Raw genomic sequence first — 27,226 nt, forward strand, 5'->3', positions numbered from 1 at the left:
GTCGGGCTGGGCTCATAATGGGGACTTAAGCTGCACACTGACTTTGGAAATGTCAATGACACCAGCAGTTTGATGGGGAACTAGCAGGGGACATTATGAATGCTTTTAATCATGCTCCTCTGCCACTCCCACTGGAGATAGTCCATCTTTTCAATCTGCTGTTGTACCTCAATGATAAATGAGGCAGCAGAGCTAATAGAGCCATCAATGATGGGTGTTGGGTAAAAGTTAAAAAAGCTAATCAAATTGTGATAAATCTCTGTCTGGCAATAACATACGGATATGTTAAACATGCAATCTTTCAGAATCTTTTAAAATTCAATGTATTACTACATTTACTACAAACACTATAATACAATTAGAACAATCTAATGTAAATACATGGTATTGAAGAGGACTTAGAAAACTTTATAGTCCTTTCTTCTGCTCCATTGTAGCTATCAAAGCTTAACCCAGCAAAGTAGGTGCCTGGTGTTTTGATGCCAACTTGCTTCATGGTGGCTTCAATCATTGTTCCTTAGGACAGAAACACCAGGTGTATCCTCCTGGTAATTATGTCTTAAGAGTCTGGGAAGAGACTCAATTTGGCAGGCGATGTGGACATGGGGTGCAAAGCACAAGAGCCATGCTGAGATGAACTACCAGCCTCAATGTGAGGAGCAATTACTTTCAGTGTAATGAATACACAGTGTCCCAGAAAAAAAACTTCCTGTTAAATTGGATTTTGCTCTATATTTGCCTAAAGCTATCCATTAAGCAAGTGTTTTCCTGGCGATAACCTACAAATATAAGTTGCTGATGTTGCTGATACTGTTACCTACCTTGCTGTAGCAAAAAACAAATTTGACAAACCTTGGTGGTGTGTACATTAAAGTAATGTAAAATGAGGTGAAGCTACTTTCTAAAAACATTTTTCAAGTAGAGCCCTACAAATATTCATCATTGTTATGATGCCCTGTACACAGAAACACACACAAAGTGGCACATACATACTAAAAGACATACAAACATACGACATACCTGCAACACATATTCAGTTTGACAAACTAGCAAAAACAAAAACAGAGCTCACTTACCCCAGTTCCAGCCTCTCCGGGTGGTCCTGGGTTTCCGGCCTCACCTTGTTCACCCTGTGGTTAGAGAAATGTCAGTGTCTGGATGGATAAACCTTCACCCTCACACATGGAGAGCTTGCAAATTCAGATGCAGCGATTAAAAAAAGGAACACCTACTCTACCACAAACAGTTACCTACGTACTAACACTTCATGATGTTATCAGTATGAGCAAAAGCCAGAGATTTAACTTAACTAAGTCTATAACTGTAGCAGATACAAGGGTTACTGTATTTCAAGTGCCCCCTTAAAGAGTTGGTAGCCCTTCATTTTTCATATTCCAGAGTCATTTTAACTGCCGTGGTACAGCATTAAACATTTATAGAGCAGCCGTCTGCCAAATGGCAGTAAAATGGACGAATCTGGTTGGAAGCATTGTAAAAGAGACATTAATAGTGTCAAGGCACTAACTCAGACAAAAGGCCTGGGCAAACAAAATGAACAGACTGAAGGTGGTAACAAAGGGGGCAGCTGGACGGTCTGGAAGGAGTGGGCCAGCAGAATTTAAGTCCTAGTGCCCAACATCATGGTGGGCAGGCAGAACAGCCTGGGGTGCCAAGTTGTGAGTCTTACCTTCTCACCCACGGATCCCATGGGGCCCACACCACCTGGAGGGCCTTGTGGACCCTGCAGCATGAAATAAAGGAAGAGATGAGTCATCATCCATCAACCTTAGGAGAGGACTCTTGATGATATCCAGGCATTGCAATGTAAGGCAGGTGAGTTAAGGCCAATACAGATGTAGGTAACTTAATGTCAGAGTCTTACTTGGAACAGGTCCTTTTTTTAAATATGCAGTTTATATAATTTGGTGAAAAACATATTGTTATCATTAACCATACGTACATCAGCTCCACTAGGACCCTGAGGACCTCTGGGACCAGGGGGACCAGGAGGGCCCTGCAGAAAAGACAAAACACAGTGTTGTTAAAGTGCATTAAACTATTATTATAAGTGTGCGTACAAGAAGCAGATGTGTTTCTTACCATGGGGCCAACATCACCGTTCTCTCCCTTCTCACCAGGAGGTCCAGGAAGCCCCTGAGGACAGCAAAAAATATAAAATAAGTATATTATTAGAAAAGAAAAAAATCATGTTACAAGCACAAGGTGCTGTTGCATGAATAAGCAATGGTGTTCACAATGATTTAAATTGGTTTGTGATGTTAAATGCGTTGTCATGCGTTGATATTTAATTTTAAACTTGATTTGCCTGCTGGAATACATTGATGCACTGAAATATTAAATTTATCTGTCGGCCAGAACACGCATTAAAAAGAATCACTTGAATCCATGTTTTAACTTCAGCCTAGTCCTATTATCTGTCCAATGTAATATTCAGTGGAAATGCTGAGCAAGATCAAGAACAAGTATTCTACCAGGTGAACCAGAGACCTTAAGAAAACAACTAACTAACTAAGATATTTAGAAGAAGTGCATTTTAGTGATGACAGAATAAGTCATTTTAATTCGTATCCATAGCAAATAGCAAGGTCTTTGAATGAGGTAGGAGACATGGTAGGGCAAGTATGCCATGCATTAAAAAGTCTAACTTAGCTAGACTTTCTAAACAGCAGTTGGTAGTGAAGAACTCGGTGTCAGTGATCTATCAGATAACTGCACACTTGGGTGTGAGCACAACAGGGGTTTAATCTTCCTTATAAATACTCAATTCTGTCCCCGGCTCCGCTAACATGCAAGACAAGACTTCTCTTCTGTTTGCTTTCCCATTTGTAGTCAGTGACAGTTTCATCTTCACTCAAAGGTGCAGACATAGATCCGGCTCACTCATGCATGTTAAATGAGCAGCATGGTCAAGACCTCACATGTGTGTTTGATCCCTGACATTTCTACCGGTAATTGCTGTGATTAAATTGCTGTACCCTTGTGTGTGTGTGTGTGTGTGTGTGTGTGTGTGTCCCTAATTCAGAGGCAGTTTGTCATCAGAGTAAGGGTAAGGAATGCATTCCTCTACATCTGCTTACACCATAAGCTGACTCTTTGCTGACTGTTTGTATATATGTGCATTGCCCTACATCTGAGCTTATATGTGTTCATGCCCCTGTTTCCAAGTATTTTCCATGGGTGCTAAAAAGTGTGTGTTGCTGCATGTTGATCCCTGCCGTGCTGAGAAATCTCATCTGTGTAAAGGTCTCCTCTAGTCGGAGATCATTAGCGGTGCTTCTAATTATGCAGCATGGTAAATGGGCTCGATGAGGAACTGACTATCAGAGCAGGTCAGTCCACGCAATTATTGGAATCGCGATGGGAAGTAAATTACTCCCAATTAAAAGTCCATTGAATACAATCCTGCAGAGATAGGATAGTACCTTGGTACAATGAGCAGTAGTCTACGTAATTTCATCAAGAATATGGCCCCAATCTCTGCAGTAAACTCTTAACACATTTAGCCTAAGGAGTTGATTACTAATAAAACAGATCATTACTAACAAATAGGCTACTACGGAGGGGAGCGTCCTATCTCGTTACATTATTATCATAGTGATGCAAAACATCATTAACCCTAGTTGTTGTTATGTGTTTTTTTGTATACAGCTGATCTGTTTTTTTTTTTACCCTAATATTACTCTAAAACAGTTATATTACACATATTTGTTACAGTGTCTTTTTACATACTTTTATTGTAATATATCTACTCTTACTTAGTACTTTGCTTTATTGTCTATTCCCTTTTTAATATGTTTATTGTTTAATGTATGCACCTAATACACCAAAGCAAATTCCTTTTACGTGCAAACTTGCTTGGCAATAAATCAGATTCTAATTCTAATATTTCCAATCCGGCTTAAATGATGTCCTTGGATGGGTGGAGTCTACTTTACCACATACCTATGAATAAAATAAAATGTTGCATATCAAAAAGCAACTTGTAGCACTGATGATAATGCCTTTTTCTAAAGTGGCGATGGAGGATGGATGTTGCCAGCGAATGAAGGTGAGAGGTGTAATCATTGCAGGTCAAAACTCGGTCACCATACATTACACACCACAGATCCAATTAAAGCATAGGCTGGGTGTGAGTGTGTGTGTGTGAGTGTGTGTGTGTGTGTGTGTGTGTGTGTGTGTGTGTGTGTGTGTGTGTGTGTGTGTGTGTGTGTGTGTGTGTGTGTATGTGTGTGTCTGCCTTTGTTTGCACTGTAGCATGTTGTGGGGTGAATGTCACAGTGTGGCAGCCCCACACAGTTTAGACAGCTAATTTGAGCGATCCTGATTCGTATGTATGTCATCACTAGACTCGGCTACTACAGGCAGAAAAGATTAAATATTTCAATTCCATTTATTTCAGACTGTTCATGGTAATACAATATAAGAGATGTATAAGATAAAAGAATAAATAAATACAGTGAGTGGTTATACCTATTCAATACAGTAGGTCTAAAATATAAATGATAAAAAGATGACTTCCTAATTGTTTTCAATTTAGTTTGTTGTAGGCCTCTGTATTAAACTCATTGTATTTTTCTTCTTCCCACCCGTCGTGCATGCTTAATAAGCTATTCATTCCCTACGAGTTATTATTGTAGAGTATGGTATTTCAAAGCAGTTAATTGAATGGCCCCAAAAACTCTCTTATGCCTTCAGTAAACACGTTAAAGAAATGTTACTTAAAAAAAAAGATTCCACAAGACTCTTATGACACATGTTCTCTGTCCCCCATAGCACAAACCTAAAGCATGGCATGTTGAATATGACCCACAACATAATACATATAAAATGAATATGAAGTAATGGCCTGCAATCAGGGTTCTGCTCTATGCTATTTCAGGTGATTCCTCACCTGAGGAGCCAATCTCTCCGGCCACACATGGCTAAACAGGAAATGGCTTTTCTTTAACATTATCTTTATGAAGCCAGGGCTGTGGCTCATAGGACTGGATATTTTCATACCACAATTGTAAGTTTCTCCTCATCCATTGTGACAGCTAGAGACCACAGATGAAGAAATGCTCTCATCTAACAAGTGAACCAGTCAATGTACAGTGGAAGCAGGTCTGAGTCACAGCAGTAGGACATCCACCCAGCCTAATGTGTACCTCACCACCACCTTTGTGTGTCTTTATATAGAAAATAATCAGGGTGGCTGTTTTGATGTTGTCATATACTGTACTACTGATATACAGTACATTGGACTAAATATGACAAGTACAAACAACATTTCTGACAAGAAAATGCCATATCCATTATCTAATCTCATGGTCTCCTTCGGTCTTGTTTCATGTCATGACATGTCATTGTAGAAAAACTCCTGACACATGTAAAACTGCATTACCAAACCTCAATGGCACAACTTTAACTGTTGCAGACTAAGGTACGTCTTACTGTAAAGGGGCTGTACTCAACTCAGAACATTATTACAGCAGCAAACGGATATTTGCAATGCAAAGATATAGTGGAGTAATTGCAAAGTCTCACTACCTCTGTGCGTTCTGTAATCTAAATATATAAATATATAAATATATATAATCTTTATATATATTTTTTCATTATTTCGAGTATAGTCCCTTTAAAAACTGAATATGGTACTGAAAGCTTTGTGAAGACGCAGCACAGAGCTGAGTCTGGGGGGGACAAGGTTTTGGAGGCAGGATTGGCCTTTGTTCTGGTTTTCATTTGTCATTCATTTTTGCACATATAAACGGCGCTGCCTGGCTGTACATAAGTCTGTCTTAGCATAACACCTGAAAATGTTCAAATTGCTACAGAAAATTCATTATTTACACAATGTTCATTGAGCGAGAACCTCAATGTAACCATGGCATTGGCAAAAATGCATGCGAAAGAAATGCATGTACAAAGTATTACCTCTATATTTATATATTATAATCATAGCTTGCTATGTAAAATGCTAACTTGCAATAGCAAGAGTTTTCCTAGACAGCTGTTTACGTGACACATACAGGATTACTGGAAAATGACGGCCCCATATGGCTCATTGCGTAGCATTACCTTAATAACTATATATATTTGTAGAATGTGTTTACACGTGTACATGTGTGACTGGTACTAACCTGCAGACCGATGGGACCAGGGGGTCCAGGGAAACCTCTGGAACCTTCATCTCCCTTCTGTCCAAACATACCCTGCTGACCTCTGGGACCAGGCTCTCCATCAGCTCCCTGAGAAAACATACCCACTTTCACTGTGACATTTCCTCTCAACTTTAACATTTAATGCCGTTCATATGTTGTTTAAGACAACGTTTATTCTTTGACAAGCTCGTAAGGCATTGTTGGCAAAGATGGTGTTGCATAATCTCAAGATGGCGCCGTGTACGGCGGCCTTGGTGTTGTGCTTATGTTTACCTTGTTCAGCTTTGTTGTCCTTGATTTTAGCCGTATGTCTATTTCCGTGTATTTACTTTGAGAGCAACAAAGAGTCAAATGCCATGTGTGCGTTCAAACGTACTTGGCCATTAAAGTTGATTCTGAGGAAGCTTTTCAACTTGATGATTATAAACACCTAGTGTCTTTATCAGGAAGAATCCCCTGGCTAGTTGAATATTAAGCGTTTTACAGTCTTCTTTAGACATCACACACGTGGTCCATTACATCAGTTTCATTCGTTTTTTAGGACAGTTGTACTTACAGCAGGACCTGGGGCACCTATGGGACCTTGGAGACCAGCTGGGCCAGGAGGACCCTGAACACAAACAAGAAAAAGTTTCCACAAATGTAAAAGCACAGATGTATCACTTTGTGATTTGTAAATAAAAAAAAAACGCTCATTGTGATAATGGCGTTAGTGTGTAGTTCTGTAAGTAGGGACTCCTTCCCAACTCGTGTAAATGTGTGTGGAAGTAAGAAATGAATGGACTCCGATTCCTGTAACACACCTGTTCTCCCTTGTCGGCTTTGCTTCCCTTCTGACCGGGCTCTCCAACCTCTCCCTGGGAAAGAGAAACACAAACACAAACAATCAACTGTCTCATTTCAGCCTCGCTTCTTCTTGAAATGTCAACAGCTTATGAAAAGATCATTGAAAACCCTCGGCTGAACACAAACAGCCATTATCTGCAGCTATAAGTGTATGGATGCACAAATATGGAGATGTAAGTTTTCTACTGTCGACTTTGTTGCATTGTAAACCTCTGCAGTGACATACGTTTGGCAGCTCAGTACAATGCCTGATAGTAACCTTAAGGGGCATAATGATTGCAGGAGATAAAACAAGCAACAGTATTACACTTTTACATCTCCTCTAATTGTTGGCGCATTTGGTTATGAAGATGGATAGGCAACAGTGAGGGAAAGGGAGAGAGACATATTTTCTGTGCAGATGGCCTGAGTGCAAACATGGGGATGAAGATTGATTGGCAATCTGGTTCAATCCCACAACATATCGCAGTTTGGGAATGGAAAAGGAGTTGTAACTGTGCCAACAGGACAGGATTAGAGGTGGGGAGTGTGGTTGACTGACCTTGTCACCATCCTCTCCAGGTGGACCCTGAGGTCCAGCAGGTCCGGGCAGACCAACAGGACCCTGGACGCCATCACGACCAGCAGGACCTTGAGGTCCTTTCTCACCCTAGAAGAGCAAAGACATTCCTTTTAATTAGATTTTGAAAACTAAAAACAGCTGAATTGAAGGTCAAAGGGAGGAAAAGAATAAAAAAAACTATTTAGGTGACTGAAATTTTTTGTGTCGGCCACTGTACTGTAGCAGAGATAAAAATGCTTACAGGTGCTCCCTTCTCTCCAGCAGGACCAGGGGGACCCTGAGGGCCAGGTCTACCAGACAGGCCAATCGGACCGGCTGAACCAGCAGGACCTCTTTCACCAGGAGAACCCTGTGAGCATGAGAAACAGATAGATATGATGAGAATTAGAGGCAAAAACTGTGTTCTGTTTGTTGTGGAAAGAAGGACAAGCATTGTATAGCTCGTGTTATGTAGCTTGAACCTACATATAACCTGAGCATGCTCAACAACAACCACTGCCATTAAGACATCTACAAAGCAAGACCCATCTGAATCACACTGCTAATGGATCAACACACACACACACACACACACACACACACACACACACACACACACACACACACACACACACACACACACACACACACATGCACATACACATTTAGGAGGAAAAGTGAGAAAGCAGCAGGAGTAACAGAGTAGCAGGTGGCTTTTAAGTGCTAATAAAGCACTGGTGCTCCTTGAAAGCAGCCAGCATTATCTGCTGCCAGGGAGCTGGTGTCTCGGTAGCTCTGCACAGCTCACTCCTGCTGCTGAAAATTCATTTCTGAATAAAAGAGGCTGCTGCTGCGTATCAATACTCAGATACAGGAACTCAGCGTTCACCCTAATCCGTAAAACATGATGGTGAAAGACACTTTAAATCTCTGCTTCACTGAATTAACTCAATGTGTACCTGCATTCACATTAACCATATATTCCCAGGAATACATGGCCCTACCAGAAAACTCAATATAGAACCAAACTGCAAATTAAGACTGTTCTTATAAAATCAACATAGGTGTTTTGTCACCTCTTAGATGATGGAGATTATTCTGTGACTACATTTATAAAAATGTATAATATATAATTTTTATTTTCTTTGCAAACATTCTAAATTGTTTGAGTTTATTTAATTGATCTTTTTTTTTTTTTATTATTATTATTTTACAGCACTGCTATCCCTAAAACTAGTTTTAGTGTCCCATGATCTAAGAATAAAAACCCTGGAACACATGAAAAAAAAACTCAAAACTATATATTGGTGGAATACTATGTTTTCTACTCTACAGTGTGAAGTAACACTTAACCTTCAATTCTAAACAGTATACACTAAAGTCTACAATATGTATACATATGCATATTAATGTGTAAATAGGTAACTGAAGTTAGGTTACTTTAGTGTGTTAAATTTGTGTCCTTGAGTAGGAAATTACGAATGTATTCATTTCCCAGGGCTGTACAGTAATTACTGTGGCAGAGTCACATTGCTGCTAGATTATTCTAAAAATGTTTAATCAACATGTTCATGCATACATAAGTGCTGAACCATAGACGGTCAAGTATCTCCTGAGCAGAACTTTGCCATGAGCATAATCCCATTATGTGGAAACCTGACTTTATACTGCAATCAATAACATTTCAATATCAAGAGACAATAATAAGAGCCTATTAGATCATTATTTAACACTTTTTTGCTCAAAATGTCTTGTGTTTTTAGCAGCTATGTATTTTGTGATTGTATTGCTTTAATACAAATACATAAGTGGGTGCTAATTAAAAAGAAAAAAAACAGATCATGATTAGGAATAAGAAAATAACTATTGTAACATCAGCAGCTTCTTACCATCGTGCTAACCTTACCACTGAATTTTGTGAAGAAGCTCTAGAGTCTCTGTGGCAATTTGAGAAGAATGAACACAGCAGGCCTAAAGTGCCAGGATGCAACCTTTGGGACTGATGAGGCATGTGTAGGAGCAACGCTGGAATGACTAGACACTGACTCACCATATGGATGCTCTCCTGGCTGTGCGGTTAATTGTGTGTGTGTGTGTGTGTGTGTGTGTGTGTGTGTGTGTGTGTGTGTGTGTGTGTGTGTGCGGCGTGTGTTTGTTTGGGTCTGTTTCTGTGTGCCAGGAGGCAATGGAGCAACAGTCTTGATACCCAGCTACTCTAGCGCATGATCGCTCTAAAGACAAATCGCTGTGTGCAGTGGGATGAGATGACATTTGGTGATGCTTTCATTGGAAAATTAATAAAATGATTACGTGACTCTGATGGCTTAATGAGTTGTGTATTACATATGTACAACTGAAATAATTTACTGTTTGATTTTCTCTCATGTCTGCCTTAATGTCACTGTGGCTGCAGTTCAACAGTTTTTATTTACCTTCAGAACATTTAATTCCTGCTGTATTTGAGAAAACCTAGGCTCTCCTTTATATAATGTAGCTACAGTTGTGATGTACTTCAGCGAGGCACCTAACCAAGCTGCTACAGTGGATTTACACACAGGATATTCCTAGAATGTGTGAGTGTCTAATAAATTCATGAATGTGCATCACTGCCCAGCTGAAAAGAGAACACACTGCTCAGCAAACCTGTCATGGGGCAATAAAACTTCAAACAAACAAATACATCAATGTAACTTTCTCTCATAAGTTTGCCTCATAAGGGGTAAATTAAAGCCACTTTTAAAGCTTTGTCCAAATGATGTTAACTGCCCTATCGGGTGCTTGCCTTTCTAAAACATTAAATATACTGTACCACCCTTCACGCTAAGCAAGAACACAAATTAAATATTAAAAATAATCCAATACAGAGAGGAAAGAAAGATACAATATCTCAGAAACAGTATACTTACAACAGGACCAGGTGGACCCTGGGGCCCCTCTCCTCCCTTCAGACCTGCTGGGCCCTGGTGAAAAGAAGAAAAAAAAAAACAATTGAGGACTCTCTTGACATAGCTGTTAAACCCTGTGTGACTTTACATCAGCCTATGCATTCCCTCAACAGCCCTGCATTTTTTAACAGCTCCATCATCAGATGCCAATCCAGACTGGACTGTCTACCTTCGTTTACTGGTTTGTCACTTCAGCTAGACACCACTAGAAATGTGCTTTGAGTGCAATTTATCTATTCCGAGAAATATCACTGCTATAAACATTTTTATCCTGATAGAGCACAAGCATGACAAATACAGTATGTGTAAAAAAATCCATAATAAACATCCATAATAGGTATCTAGGTAAGGTTATTTATGGCACGTCTAAAAAAGATATCATTCCCCTCATAAATGTTCTCTTGTGAATATTGTAGCGAGAAAGTGTGTGTGTGTGGGGGGGGATATGGATATATAACATAAGTACACGTGTGCATTCTTGTATGTTTGTCAATGCACAAAAAGTGTGTGTGTAGCTCCCTAGTGGGCCACAAAAGAGCACATGGCAGTGTGGGTAATGAGTCTCTGTTGGCTGTGGCTGGGTGCTGGAGTAAATTACAATGGCAGAAAACAATCAGCGGTGCTGCTGGCCTGCACAGTCTGACCGACCTTGAGAATGCAGGCAGCACATTACTTCCTCTCCCCACAGTATATCCATTCCTAGCCACGGCAGTCTAATTGCCAAAATGTCCCACTTAATAATTTATTAAGTAAATAATGCATAAAGAGATAAACAAATAACTTTGCTGCCCCCCCAAAAAATGCTGGCGCTAGAATATGAAAAACAATTCATGTCCTAGAGTTAAAGCAGGGAAAGATTTTGCAAAAGGTTCCCAACAATTCCCTACTTCTATAATAGAGGCCCATGATGCTTTGCGGCGGTTAAAACAGTGGCGTCAGTGGTGGTGGAGCGATGCAGAGGCACGCCTGTTCATTTGTAAGATGTCGCTTTGGATTTCCTCTGCACCGGATTGATTGCGAGGAGTGAATTCCAGGGCTGGTGTCTCTAATGAAGTGAATGGCTGTAGATAGACGCTGGTTCATTTCTTATGTAGCAATGTTCTGTCACTTTCTACTAGCAAACACATGTAAAGGCAAGCTTTGATGAATAGGTGCAGGTGGAGTGTAGCTCTTACCGTGGCGCCAGGTAGACCTCTTTCTCCAGGGAAGCCTCGAAGGCCGGGGGGACCGTCTTTACCAGAGGATCCCTGAGGTCCGGGGTCTCCCTATACACACACAAGAACACGTTTGTGTCAGAATTAGTGTACTTCATAAATGTTGCACCAATACAGCGTGGTTAATAAATACAAAACCTAAACACAAATACAAAAAGGCTTATGTATTGAAGAAGGGTGTCTGGGTGAAGCAGAGAACTGTCCTCTATTGTGCTGCTGACCTGAAATGATGCCCATCCAAGCAAAATGCCAACTGAGCCTTATCAGACAATGAGTGAAAATCGTAGATAATGCCAGACTACCGAAGTAAAATTAGGATTTTTAAATCAAAATCATAGCCTGGTTCATTAGGCAGGTCAGTACACAGCTTAAGTGTCCACATGACAATCAGCGCTATACCATTTTTATACAGGAAACTGGTATATGATGAGCTTTACTGAACAAGTGTTCAACCTTTGACCCTTTCATATCAGACGGCTGTTACAGATGAATCACTGGGAACCACTGACAGTGCATCAAGACTGCAATAGTTGTTCCATTTATGTCGCTGTTAAAATTACACAGTTACTTTATATAGAAAAGCTCAGAATAAATGTAAGTTTCAGTTGAGCCCCTCTCCTCATACTGTGTCAGTCTGAAAGAGCCTTTAGTCTTCAGTCATTGCTGTAGCAGCAGTAGGGACTCTGTCTTAGGAACAGCAAACAGAGTTTGGAACTTTACTATTTTAAATGACTTTCTTATTCTTTATTTATCTACGTATTTATCCACATACACAACTTCTAATGTAACTTTATTGCCTGTGAAGTTTTGAATTTGTGTTTGCATTGTGTCTATATCGGTTTGGAGATGCAAAGTACATGACAAGCTAAATCTTGTATTTGAGATCTGCTCTGTGACTCAGACAGAACCTTGAAACCTTGAAAAAAATCAAAACTTAAGAAATGTCCATCCTCCTAACAGAAACATCCTCCTTCTCTGAGCCCTGTGCTTGCAAGTATGTTTCTGCATCTATGAATTAATAAAAAGTATTTAACTTCACAGCTTGCAGCTGAGCAATAAGGAGTTCTAAAAAAGTCCATATTTATTGAAAAGCATATGACAAGTAAATATAGTATTTTCTAATGGCTTTTTACATTCCCAGGAACAGAGGTATTTTTTGTTTTGCAGCTTGCATTCATCCTAATGGGCCATTAGCCGCAATTAGTTTGAAGTATGTATGTATGTTTTTCATTTTGATTCATTAACTAGGGCACCACACAGTTAATACATAAGTCTCATATGTGTACTGTAAATACCAAAAAACTTTTTAAATCAATGTGTGCTTCTTAGAGGCTAAAAAGCTCAAATCAAACGTTAACTACATTTTTTTGACTGAAATGTGCAGAGTGCTTGCAAGTAAGGATAATCAAAATGTGCAAGCAAAAATGTCTTCAGCTTCTGCAAATGTTTGCATGCTCCCCCACTTTCCTAACCCTCACCTCAGACACTGAACTCACTTTTAGAGTTTGTGTAAATAATTGCAAGGCAATCTTGTTTACTTCCTGTTTGATTTTGTAAACAACATCTCTAAAACAATGACATTTGACTCCAGAAAAAGTTACTTGTGGCTTTGTTCACTTTTTTTGTAATGGCAGGCTGACTTTATCTGCAAACATGGAGGCACAGAAGAGTGGGCTTCGGAGGTATAAGAGGATTTGGGCTCTGCTGCCAAGACCTCCACAAAGTGTCCCTGGCATACAGATGCACATTCCTGAGCGGAGTGGGGAGGAAAGTGGGGCTGTGAATGGCAGAGGCACCCCATACTTCTACAAAATGGCTACTGTCTGCTCCTAATGAGCACCCAATCGCAGGCCAGGGAGGGAATGTAGACCAAAATCTCAGCTACTGTATCTTCAGAAGTCTCTTGCCAGAGTCTAGTATAGCACAGAGAGTAATGGTGAGATTTGGGTGTTTGCTGGGGTGTGTTTCTGTGGAAATTTATTGCGATGGATTTATTTCTGCTTTCTCACAATTTTATTAAAGCAATCCAGCAGTCTATTGAGCTTTGCATGCCCTCCAGAAATATAACTGCTTGTGAATGCAGCTGGCTCAATCTGCAAAATCAAAGCATGTACGATAATTGCAACTGCATAAGTTCAATTTGCAGCCCACCGCTATAGTGCAGATCTCTCTATCAACCTCCCTGGCTTCCTCTCTTCGGTATAATTAACACAAATCTAAAACGGCCCATAAGAAAATCCAAACCCACACTTTTACACAAATGTCTATGGATATTTGTTACCCACCATAGAAGAAAAGGGGGAGCAATGGCGACATTTCTAGCATGTTATGCTACTATGCAAAAACAAATGAGCATTTATTTGAGAGGAACAATATGGAAGAATATTTCTCTCCCCTTAAGTACAGTATACTGGACACATACCTTAGCTCCCTCCTTGCCAGCAGCACCTGGAAGACCCTGCTCTCCTGGTGGGCCAGGGGGTCCAGGGTGGCCTCTCTCACCAACAGGGCCAGTCTCTCCAGTTGGTCCCTAAGATGCCATCCCACAGTTATTATTATTATATTATTTTCAGTTCAAAATAGCAATGATACAATATGGCAATCTACTTCCAAAATGAGAGCTGTTGTGAACAAATGCGCAATAGATCTACCACATTTTGCTTAAGGGCTCAAACATACCCACTTGAGCCTTTGTCTTATAGTTGTATATTTTAGTTGAGTATTTCTTTTCTAATATGATACTAATCACTGAGGATGGTGATCCACAACACCATTAACACATTGCTTGCTTACATATATTTTCATTTTAAATTGCCTTGAATAGGTGTTACAGTTGTATTGTTTTGCTGCTCACAAAAATGCCCTCAAGATGTCACATTCAAAAATGTAATTTTTAATAATAAAATTATTCTTCAAATAATACATTTCTCTTACCTGGGGCCCGACAACACCTCCTGGACCTGGTGGGCCAGTTTTTCCTTGGAAACCCTGAAGAAAATATTACAAAGCCTTATTTATACAGTTTATGATAACAATGGAAAGATAGCTTATCTATTAAAACCTAACTAAATAAACCATAGGGATTCTACTTGAATTTGTTTCAGTTGATAAGCAGGGATTTAGGTTTTGGCTTGGTATTACCTTGGCGAATTATATTCCATCACAATGCTGGCTAGTAAATAACTGTAGGCAAATGTAGTCTTTAGATATATTCAGGTCTTCAGGTATATTGTATACATTAATTGATTAAGTAGATTAAGATTACATGATAAGATTGTATTGCTTTTAGCATTAACTGACAGTAAACAGTAGACACAAACAGGAAACAGAGAGCGGGAGATGACGTGCAACAAAGGTCTCTGGCTATCAGGACGCCCATTCATCAAGTATATGTATTGTACTCGACCATAGACAATATTTTACTCTAATGGATCATTTGCATGCTGGATCCATTACTAAAACATATGCCGGGCAAAACTGACAGGAGCAATAAATGTTTACATGTGAATGTAAAGTTCAACACATTTCCCCTCTGGTAGGTTGTTCATGATCACGATGATGTATTTGCTGCACCTGTTTTTGAATAGTGCATTTCCCTTATCCCTACGGTAGAATAGGATGTCTAACTTAAGTGCTTTACCTTACATGCAAGTATTTTGGGAAAACATTATAATGAACTTTTCATTTTTAATACTAATATGGTAGAAATGCCAGATGCATTAATACGGTATCTAGCTCTTCGACCTTTTTTATCACATAAATGAAGTTCCACATGACCTCAGAGTTTGGCCAGTGCAAGATTTATGAAGCAGACAGGCAACAGAGCAGACAAAGGACACTTGACATGCAGAACTGTATAGTAATGAAGTAGAACTACTTCACTAGTCTACTTAAGTACTAAAAGGCTGTATCTGTACTCTACTGGAGTATTATTTTTTTCTCCTACTTCCACTTTTACTTGAGTACATATTTTCGATGAGTTTAATACTTTTACTCAGATACATTTTTTATGTGCTGCATCGTTCCTCGTTACTGTTGTGAATTCCTCACGCAACGGAGACAGTGTAGGTTACAGTGTGTGTAGTTACGGCTACGTTAGTTACGTACGCTAATTACGTAACAAATCCTGAGATTGCGTTGTGTTTCTTTTCATTACGGTTGCCCGTTCAGAAGTCAGAGACGATGTAAGTTTGTAGTCTTTATATTTAGTTACTGTTGCAGCAGAGTAATCTATTCCTGAGTTGTTTCAGTCTGCAGTGAGTACTGAATGTTAACCCTTTGACCCTGTAATACGTTTTTGGGGGCTTTAATCGTTACTGTGCTGGAGAGGATGTTCATTTTACTTGCACAGCGTGATAATTGTAAATTTTATTTCAGTATTTGTTAATATTTGTTATTTTTAATATAATATATTTAATATTTGTTAATTCCTTTGGCTACAGTGTCCTTTAGGCTATACATTTAAAATAATATAAACAATATGATATTCAAACTTTTGACTGCTTTCTTTAATAACTAAATAACACAATACTTGTACTTTTACTTTCAGTACTTGAGTAGTACATTTTAAAATAAACTACTTGGAATACTTAAGTACAAAAAATGTTGAATACTTTAGTACTTACTACTTAAATGTGGTGCTTAAAGAGCACTTCTACTTCTACTCAAGTCACTTTTTTGATAGAGCACTTGTACTTTTACTCAAGTATGGGTCTCTAGTACTTTATACACGTCTGTTGACATGTCACTGACAATGACAGGAAGCAGATTACTCTATAAGGAGTATACCAGGTAGAAGGGATATATGGATATTCAGAGGCTAACAATGAGTCCCTCAAGAGTAATGGGTTCCTACAGACACACAAGCACACAAACACACACATACACACACGCTTTGTTTGTTGCACAAGTTTACATTCACAGCACGTGGTTGATTTGCATTGCCATATTCCCTATGGATATGCTTAAGCAGATTCAAACAGCAGAACAGGACAAGCCCAAAGAGATAGAAGTTCAACATCTCAAGCATCGACTCCAACACTGCAGCACAGGTCAGATGAACTTCTGTCTTCCAGGAGAGGAACAATCCGATCTGCATTGGCTTGAGTCCTCTTCGAAGTACTCAATATTCCCCAAATATTAACCCAGTGTGATGCTTAAAAGTCAGCTCTGCTGCACACTGTCTTTTACATTTTGATTTTGACTTTTCCACAGATTTCCATGGGATCTTCGATTCCCTCAGTTGTCAAACTCCATACATAAGCATATTTCACTGAGGTATTGCATTTACAACTCATTTAATTTGTAACTTTTTATCCTACAACCAAACAAAGTTTTCAAAACGTAGCTTTTAGAACGCCGATCCTGCCTGACTTATGACTCCAGGCCTATTGATCACTGTGTTGTGATTCATGGTGATGTATTATTCAATGGAAACCCTCAGGCCATGCTGTTACAGCATCGGCCCGGATTCAGAAAGACCGACTCAAATCTTTATTTGCACTTCCTCAAATGCAACTTGTGGGTATGGGTGCCTATGAGGATCTTTACTGCTGTGATCTATTTTCATTTCAGATGCTTGTGGAACATGTTCATCTGTCCATAAATCTACGGCCATAAACACATTAATGAAGACTCTATTGCCGTCACTTGAATAGAAGCAAAGGCAGGGAAGCACTCATGTGTGGTGTTGTCTATAGGAAAGAAGCAGGTAAAAGGGGAAGCTTTAATGACAGAGGCGATGATCTGTCAAGCTTTTAGTAGAATTTATTGCCTTCTGAGCCTCATCAAACCGAGGTGCACTGATGCATACCAAGTACGGAGGAATCGAATAGAGGGCAGGGGATTGCTACGAGATGTGATCAAGCCAAACTTTGCTTTGTTTGTGTTTATTGTCAGTTAAATCTTATGTCCCATGGGATAAGCCATATATGCATCAATGCATCTTCAGTACAGATTTAGTACAGCCATTTCTCATTAAGCTCATAACTGCACATCTGAAAAAAAACTATGCGAACCACCGTTCCATGCTGCTGCAACAAATGTTATGTCTGCTGCTTTTGTTATACCTCAGTTACATTCTTATTATAAATATAATTATTTTAGAGCAGGCAATGCTACACAAGGACACCTTGTTGCAAATGGACAATCCAAGTTTAGCATCCTTCAGGTGCATATTTGTAAACTTGTAACAAGATAGAAGGTGCATCTGAAAAGTATGCTTCCCCAGCTCCCTGGTGTCCATCTCTATGAGATAGGAGTCTGAGCCATCTGGATTCTCTCAGTCAGAATGCAGTGTGTGTGTGTGTGTGTGTGTGTGTGTGTGTGTGTGCGCGTGCGTGAATAGAGACGAGACAAGCAGATAGACAATGTTCACAAGGGGTTTGTCTTTAAAATGTTGCTTTAAAAGAGATGTCTGCCCCTTTGGCATCCCGCTGAGATGTTGTCTCACTGATTGTAATCCCCTGCATAAAATAGCAATAGAGATAAGAAGTGTAGGAGGAAGAGGGGAGATTCAATTGAAGTGCAGCTCACTGATTGGGAGGATCAGATCTGTCCTGTAATCGAAAGTCAATTTGAAGAATGAGAGCTAAAAAGGTCTCGTTGGCAACTTTAACCTACATGGCAGTGAGTAACAGAGTACCAGCCATTAACACAACAAAACTCATTTTTGCAGGATTAAAACAAGATTAGACTGAGCACTGAGAGGAGATTCCTGATTAAACATTTCTGAAAAAGTTGTAAGGTGTCACACTCTTGTAATGTCTTGTACTGTCCAAGTGTGAGAAATTATGTTTTATTGAGTTTCCAGCTCAATGTGAGGTTTTCTATTCCTACACTCAGCAGAAAGTTAGAAGCCGAGCCTAATCAGACTGAACGCTCAAATAGGATATTGCATCTTCAGGACTCACCGTCTCTCCACGCTGACCAGGGTGCCCGGGCAGCCCGTCCTTTCCAGCTGGTCCCTGTTAGGTAGAAAGCAAGATTCACACTTAGCAGGTAACCAAGTACATTCAGAATCAGTTTTGTTGCCCAAGTAAGTGTGTATGCAAACATGAACTTGACTCTGGATAATGGCACTATGAAATTGGCCCTATTTCTGGAATAAAAGTTTATTTTTCCAAGTAATAAGATTTTATTATTGCAGTATTGTGCAAATGCTTTGTGAGCACAATATACGTCTTAGACTATAAGTCTTAGACTACTGGAACAAAAATGAAAAAATAACAGGTTGTATTTTTTGTTGAAAGAAACAACATCACTAGCTGAGGGCTAAGAGCCAGCTATGAATCTATCCTGAATCAATAGGCGAAAATGATCACTTGTCTGCTGCCTAGAAATTAGGAATTAGGGATATTGCTATGTATTACTGCACCCCATGAATTCCTCAAATCGAATCAATTCTGACTTATAATGTTTGCAAAGTGGGCTAATTAGCCACTGAGACAGTAGGAAGAGGAAAGGAAGTATGAGCGTCGACACTGAACATCAGGGACTAGCGGAAAACCATACACCTTTAGCGTGTGGCGGTATTCAGGCAGTCCGGCCAAAACTCAGGTCTTCCCATTCATTTTGAATGGTGATAGTGCGTATAGAGCCGGAAAATAATGCGGCGACCGACTCAACTTTTGGAGAAATGCAACCCGACCTCACCCTGCGCTGGCCAACTTGCAGTCCGTTTTGAGGTGGTGTGAGACTCTGGTTCGGTAAACAGTAAACATCCCTGTCTCTATCGTTGCCACCATAAAGTTTTAAAACTATGAGGGTAAAAACCGATCGGAAAACAATAATTATGAAATATAAAGTCTACTTGTGCTACATTGGGGGGTTAAATAACACAACAGGACGTCACACAAATGGGCCATTTTAGTGATACTCCGACCGTCGCACAACCCTGCAGTGTTCAGGAAGGAGAAATACTTACAGGGGGGCCCTTTGGTCCAGAGAAGCCCACTGGTCCCTGAGGTCCTTGAGGCCCCTGCAGTATAGAAAACAAAAAGTCAGATCAGTGAGAGATGCAGAGATGATTTTATTAATGGTCCAACTAGGCTTAATCTTAGAATGTAATGCAATGCATGAGCTGTGATTTACATGGTATATGATAAAAGGAGCATTTCTGGGGTGGAATATTTATAAAGATTCTGAGTGAGAAAGGTCACCTCCCAGTCAAATGTCAAACTGTGATACTGCAGAGGAAAGGTAATCATTTTATATGAACCAGACAATAGGAGTCTTTTTGTTAAATCGCTGTTTGTATTCCACTAAGGGCTTTAGCTGAAGCCATTAGATAACCCAGAATTATCATATTGCATCCTGACATATTATTTCCCTGTACAAAGTGAAGTATGTTGATCAGCTATCAAAACTGGTTGTGACATGAGTTTTGAGACAGCCATTTGGATGTTTAATTCATATTTAATTGTGTGAATGCTGATTCAGCAGCATTCACAGTATTGTTATCCGATTCTTTATTCTTCAACTTTATTCTTCAACTTTACTCTTACTTCTGCATACTTTCAGCTACAATAAAAAAAAAATATATATATATATATATATATATATATATATATATATATCAAAATGATCAGCTCTTCAAGCACATGATGAGACTTCTTCAACTTTTGTTCTGCTATTTAAACTTTTTAAAATATTAAGCTTTTTAAAAAAAAAATTATTTTACATTAAAGTCAATGGAGCAATCTTCAAATCCTCTTCAGGCTTCTTCCCTTTTGAAATGCTATTCGTCTATCATACTTTCACCTCTAGACATCATTTAAACTTTAAACTTTTCACAAAACCTTTAGCCATCACAGTTGTATTCAGCTTCATGATATATTTTACAGTTTTTGTGGTATCACTGTTTAAGTTGAGTGTTTGAGGAGAAGCGGTCAGTGTGCCATTTACGCAACATAACTGACAGAGATGTTCATATTCAAATTGAAGTTTATGAAAGTGAGATATATTGATGAAGTGAAAATTTGTTTTCAGAAAGCTACTTTACAGTAAGTTGTTGAGGTAATATAAGGGCTTGGGATTTAGGGACAATAAATATAATTGACATATTATTGACACATTATTCAGTGCAAATTGGTTAAATCCATTGCATTCTAATATAAACATGACTCAAAGGTGACTTGGTAATTTAATTTGATCTTTAAATCATATTCATCCATTTGGTTTGAGTTTACTTTAACTCACGTGCACTGTTTTGGGCCTGATTAAAGATTTTTCGAAATAATTTTAATTTGAAGAAACATGGACTGCAGAACTGTTAAGCAGTACAGACAGAGCTCACAACATTATAGTTTGTCCAGCTGGAATTTCACAACTTTGAATCTCTCAGAATAAAGTCCACCAACATAGAATCATGTATTTTGAAAGTCAAAAGCTGCCTATTAATATCTGCTTCAACAGTGTTCTGTGAAACTGCACTCTGTGGGACTGAGGGCAGCCATTTTAGCCACATGCATAGTCAACATACAGTAGAGAACATTGAGTCATTTGACTTGTTCATTTAAACCCTGATACCCAAATCCAATACGAAAATCCAGTTGATTGCAGTTGACTGTAACCAACCAAAGCACTAACCTACAGCTTCACAGTTGAGTATTTGTAAAACGAGTTAACTTCAAGGATGCTTAAACTTTATTAAATTATGCTTATGATTCACAATCCAGTGTGACTTTAAAAATACTAAATGTGACTATTTTAATGAGTCATGATGAGTAAGTACCTGGCTGTGTAGTAAATGTGGAAAGCAAGACTTTTCCCAGTTTGCCTTTACCCAGTTTGGTTACACTCCTACATTCTTGTTTTTGCCTTCATCTAACAGAGGGCAGGCTCTGTTTTCTGATGAACCTGCCCTCATCATGCTTTGTCAGAGTTGTAATAAATTCTATTTCTCCCCCTGTAGTTGTTAGGAAAATATCAATGTAAACTGAGCACTTGCTGCAGCTGCTTTTTTTTGTTCTGTGCCTTCTTTGGATTTCACTGGATTCCAATCAATGATTCACATTTTCTATGTTACACAGCAACATCAAATTGCACTAAAACACCACTGGAAATCTATCAAAATCTAATAAAAGGTATTTAATAAGGTGGCACTGCTGGAAAGCTTTTATTGTGAAGCGACTGCAGAGCTTGTTATCTTTGCCACTGAGTTAGCCACCTACAGCTAACTTGTTTAAAACATTGCAAATGAGAAATATACTTTATTACAACTAAATGGATAAAAAACTGAAATGCTGCTGTCTCTTAGATGAAGGTAGCAACAGGAACATTAAAGCAAAACCCCAAATGACAGCAACTGCTCTACATGGTTCTATGTGTACAATGTGTCACCTAAGCCCTAACCAGTAAACCTATTCATTTCTTTTGGGGCAAGGAAGACTTCATAGAACAAAGAATCACTTTATTTTGATGAAATGGAAGACACAAACACGCATTAAATTAAAGTTAATTAAATTAAAAGCTTCATTGATTTTGAATAACTCTGAATCTATTACTTCTTGATTGTTTACAGTTAACCCTTACTGATCTTATTGTCTTTCTACACTGTCATCCTCCAGTAAGAGCACCTAGTGGGAATAAAAAAAGCATACAAAGTATGCCCTACTAGATTCATTTATTCAAATCCTTATCTCATGACTATGCTTCGAAACCTGGAGGGTTTGAACAGATCACAAGATTTGAAGGTCAATACTGACTATATCTTGGATTAAACAATTAGAATCAATTCACATTAAGGCCTTAAACATTAACACGTTAAAGTCTAAATATCATCATCATCATATTGTAGGTGGATGACTGAATTGAATGGCTTAAGACAATATAAAAGACTTACTCTCTCACCAGGCCCACCTGGAGGGCCGTCGTTGCCTGCTGTGCCCTGCAACACACAACAACAAATCATCATCAGTTAATATAAAGGTATGTTTTTACACTACCCATGGGGCTCTGTGGGAGCAGTAGAAGGCATTGTTCACAATCTGTCATGATTTTATTTCTGCTTGATAGAGTGCTACCCAGGATAAAAGCCTAAACTCAGTGTAAGAGTTTTGTTGTGATTAGCATAGCTGGTGTACCTTGGGACCAGGTTTTCCTGTTGGACCTCTGGCTCCTCGACCCCCACGAGGACCCTACAGAGAGAGAAAAACTCAAGAGTCATACAGAAGCCTGGTATCACTATGTACGAGTTACGAGAATGTAATGAAACTGTTATAATGCATAGAATTCAGTTGAATACAAGATGATTTAATTAGTTTAATTTATTATGGAAATCATGGAGAGAAAAATACATACCGTTGGACCTCTTTGCCCTCTTGGCCCAGGTTTGCCTGCAATGCCCTGTTAGATAACCAAAGGCAGAACATTTAGGCACTCACACATACTTTCTGGTTGTCATTATTCAACATTAACTTCACTCCACTTCTGACAGCATCAACATCTGTCCTTTCGACAATGCCAAACAACCACAGAACAATTTGTTTCCTGTTCTAAATTATTAGCTTCTATAAACGAAACAATAGTTGTGTTAAATAACATTTTCCTGATGTTTCAGTGCATTGAGCCACATCTTACCTGCATGAGTCTATGAATAAAATCTTTTTAAAAAAGTGAGTTTGGGCTTTGGCCACTAATATCTTTGTTAGAGTTTAGGAAACAGAGACACAACCGGTCATATCTCAATGACAACAAAAAGTTGTACTGGAGTTTTGTGTTTATAGGTACACTATATGCACTTCTTAAATGACAACAAAGAATTGGCTAAGTAATATTATTTCCAATGGTTGGCTGACTTAAGCAGGAGAAATAGCCTGCCAAAAAATGCGGAGATCATATTTCTACAATAGCTGCAAATGGCTTTCTGGCCAAAATTGGATGATTTTATGAAAACAGTATTGACTGTTTAATTTTGGCAGGTAGCCTTGGCTTAATTGAGACAATGTACTTGAAAGTGTCCATTAAATGATTCTGATGTACTCAACAAAGGAAAGCTAATTTTTTTACCACCACTTTATACATTTATTTAAAATGGATACTTTTTCTTTTTATTAAGGTAAATCAAGATAAGCCAGAAATATGTTGGCTATTTCATAGTTAACTGTTGAAAGTTAAACCTGCACCGTGAATTCTTTCTTAAGGAAATTGTGTGAGCAACTTATTTTTTTTTCCAAGGCTACACATGAGGAGAGGGGCTCAATAAAAGCACAATTGTTTCCACATCTTTTGTTCTCTCCCCAACATTGATTTTGCTGCTGCTATTTTTTGTGCCAAGTCACCATAGAGATGCCTTTATAATAGGAATCAATTTCCTTTTGTACTGGGATATCATGGCATGGTGATTTTCATACACAAACAGGCACAGTGTGTGTACTTTGTGTGTACTTTTGTGTGTGTGTGTGTGTGTGTGTGTGTGTGTGTGTGTGTGTGTGTGTAGGAACCCATCACTCTTGAGTGAATCATTGTTAGCCTCTGAATATCCATATATCCATATATATGTGTGTGTTTTCTTACCCTAGCTCCTTTCTCGCCGTTGGCTCCAGGGAACCCAGGGAAACCACTAGAGCCCTGTCAATATGAGAGGGAGATATCATGGAAGGGAAACAAGACTGGATGGGTCAGGGCATGAATGCTAATGAGGGCTCATCCTGTATTTATCTGCACTATTGTTAGATATCATCTTCAGCTACACACTGTGGTTTCACACAGTTTATATCATGGCCCTTATAATATAAACTTCCATGAATTTAGCATGAGTTTGGAAAATGAAAACTGATTACTTCCATGACCTTAACACTTTGTTCCTTTCAATTTTCAGTTGGGTTGAACACTATTTAATACAATGAACGTTTTCAAAATTGTACTTTAAAACACATTCTCAATGTTCCTGTGCAGTGAAACTTTTACTAACACATTTCCCACATTCCCAAGAGAATATATCAAATTCAGAAACTTTCCCCTCTCTGGTGTCTCCACAATGTTTATCAGGCTGGCAGAATAGAGGAAGTTTCTCAGGCAAATTCTCTAAACTTATATGATTATGTGGGAAGCACACAAACACATACAAAGAGAGAAGGACTTTAAAACAAAAGGCTTAGCACAAGACACCTGTAAACACAAGACAAGGTGAGATGATGTTTTTCTTTAGTCAAACTCTGTGAACAGGGGATTAAGAAGCAGCTTACCCATTCTGCAGCACCTCGCCACACGTTGCATTAGGGACATTCAATAAAAATTCAATCAATGACAAACTTTGACTTCCTCCAAATATAATAGTTCCACAAATCACTACAGCTTGATTATGTCTAATACCCCATGCCTCTGTAAAAAGCTTACACTGTCAAATTTTGATTTACTTATTAATTGAGTCCATCATGTTTTATCCCATGGGCAGTCCTTGGACATGCCTGTGGCACTGCTTCATCAGAATACAAGCTGGCAACGTCAACTCATGTTCACACCTGCAAAAAATCGTTTATGATACTGCGCATAATAAATGCAAGTACACGTCATCAGCTCTTACAAGGATCTAAATTATGAATAGTTTATTCTTTGTCTGGTAAATTCAAATTAACAATTTCACAGAAGCAAAGACTGCTGTGACATTCTAAAAGAAACCAACATGGTTTGATGCATAGTTTTTAACTAGTGCTGGGTTTAAAAAATTGACATCGGATCATTCAAATCGATCATCTTTTAAATGATCCGATATCGATTCAAAAAATGCTGAGATCGATCTTTTAACCCACACAGACCGGCAGGGCCGCCGGTGATCTCGGACGACATTACTGTCTTTAGGAGGTTGTAGCGGGCTCTGTTTTAAAGCTAGAGTGAAGATATGAATCTAGATGACCTAAGGCATCCATTGGTACCAACCAATGGATAGAATGTCGGGAATGGGGCTAAATATAAGTAGGCTCAATTTTGGTAAGGTAAGTGGCTATTTTAGGATGTATGGCTTTAACCATCTGTGCACTATACCTTCTACACCAAAGAAAGCAGAATTGTTTCTGGTCACTCAACACTCACTGTGTGAGTCTGTAGAGTTGCAATTTATTGTGTTGACTATTGTGTGTACATGTTAAATAAAAAATACATTAATGTAACTGCTTTGGCGGTCAACTCTTAATGTAACCTTTTGATTTTTTTTTTTTAAATGCACCAGGTTATTAGCCTGGATGCCAGCCAAACTTAGCCCCGCCCACAACATTTGAGGTCGGGAATCTGAGTATGACCAGGTCAGGCTACCAGGTTATAGGGTTCTTTGTAAAATGTACAGCATTAGTTCTCTGAGAACCTCTTTCATATCCAAGCAAAGTTGGTATTGTAACTGAAATATCCCTAATCAAATCAAATCAAATTGTAAACTGAAACAAATTGGGACTTTGTGGATCAGAATTGAATCGATTTGCGAAATCAGTGGCGATACCAAGCCCTATTTTCAACATCAGTGAATCACTTCAGCATAAACTAAAAACACTGGTATGATTCCCATGATTTCCAAATGAGACAAAAATTCAGTGTGCCACGATGTTAGACTTGGCAGGACATCTGCTGCATTGCTTTATAGCAAAAAGCACAAGAGGGGACTGTTCTTTCAGCACAATCCCAGATAAAGCCTGCAGAGTTTGTGGGTTCGGGGAGGGCAGACAGAAATCTGTTTATGTGGTCTTAATTTCAAGAAACACTAGAGCAAATTGTAATGCAAAAATGAATTAACAATTATTTATATAAAAAATCTATATTCTAATAAGATAACCTTATTTATTCATAACTCATAACTAATGACTTTAAAAATTGTTAATAAATGATTCATTAATGATTGACGGATCAGTTATAAGGGATTACTCAGATTAAGTTTCTGGGTTGCCAGGTAATGAAAGCTATTTCATTACCTGGCAACCCAGAAACAAACTGATGCATTTGCCTGTTGTTTTCCTTTATATTTGGTAATAATGATAAAAAATAAATATTGGTAATGCTTATTGGTTTCTTACTTTCTAATAAGCCATTAAGTCTGCAATTACAAAATGTAAATATGCTGTTATGTATTTTGATCAAAATGCTCTGCAGCACCTTCCCAGAAGATAAAGAGCTAAAAGACAAAAAAAGTATTACGCTGAAGGAGGATATCATGTCCTAACCCTAACCCAAGTGTAATAAAGCTACTTCTTATAACCTCTTTGTAAATGGTACCTGACTGGTAACTGGTACCAACTGTTTTACAGGTACTATCCTTAAAAAGAAGCATGAAGCATGCCTAATATTGATGAGCACTAAAGCCCTCCTGTTTCAAAGGAATGCAGGTAACACTCATCTCTCCTACTGGTTCTGCACTAAAATGGTGTGTTTTCACAATGAATTTTTTCTAATAATTATTTTGATGGTAAATCCATTTTTCGATGAAATCATCAGGCTGTCCAGTGCGGATGTTTTGGTCTGTTGTGTTATGCCAGTGTACTCTGATAACTATGATGCCTTCATAGTTCCGATAGCAGAGCAGGGAGGTGCAGA

At 38.7% G+C, this 27,226-nt stretch overlaps 1 protein-coding gene across 7 annotated transcripts in view; it reads right to left on the reverse strand.

Moving 5' to 3' along the window:
* col11a1a (collagen, type XI, alpha 1a) overlaps positions 1–27,226 on the reverse strand; it is an 85,874-nt gene that overhangs the window by 15,945 nt on the left and 42,703 nt on the right. For all 7 annotated transcript variants that reach the window (XM_039790291.1, XM_039790295.1, XM_039790294.1 and 4 more), the window contains 19 exons: positions 24,227–24,280; positions 23,012–23,056; positions 22,795–22,848; positions 22,554–22,598; positions 19,635–19,688; positions 18,622–18,675; positions 14,645–14,698; positions 14,133–14,240; positions 11,672–11,761; positions 10,458–10,511; positions 7,814–7,921; positions 7,552–7,659; positions 6,968–7,021; positions 6,721–6,774; positions 6,144–6,251; positions 2,101–2,154; positions 1,961–2,014; positions 1,688–1,741; positions 1,077–1,130 (listed from right to left, as the gene is read on the reverse strand). In XM_039790291.1, the coding sequence (XP_039646225.1) occupies positions 1,077–1,130; positions 1,688–1,741; positions 1,961–2,014; positions 2,101–2,154; positions 6,144–6,251; positions 6,721–6,774; positions 6,968–7,021; positions 7,552–7,659; positions 7,814–7,921; positions 10,458–10,511; positions 11,672–11,761; positions 14,133–14,240; positions 14,645–14,698; positions 18,622–18,675; positions 19,635–19,688; positions 22,554–22,598; positions 22,795–22,848; positions 23,012–23,056; positions 24,227–24,280 (1,260 nt within the window). The remainder of the gene's footprint in view (positions 1–1,076; positions 1,131–1,687; positions 1,742–1,960; positions 2,015–2,100; positions 2,155–6,143; positions 6,252–6,720; positions 6,775–6,967; positions 7,022–7,551; positions 7,660–7,813; positions 7,922–10,457; positions 10,512–11,671; positions 11,762–14,132; positions 14,241–14,644; positions 14,699–18,621; positions 18,676–19,634; positions 19,689–22,553; positions 22,599–22,794; positions 22,849–23,011; positions 23,057–24,226; positions 24,281–27,226) is intronic.

This window comes from Perca fluviatilis, chromosome 22, assembly GCF_010015445.1.
Source record: "Perca fluviatilis chromosome 22, GENO_Pfluv_1.0, whole genome shotgun sequence".
Taxonomy (NCBI): Eukaryota; Metazoa; Chordata; class Actinopteri; order Perciformes; family Percidae; genus Perca; species Perca fluviatilis.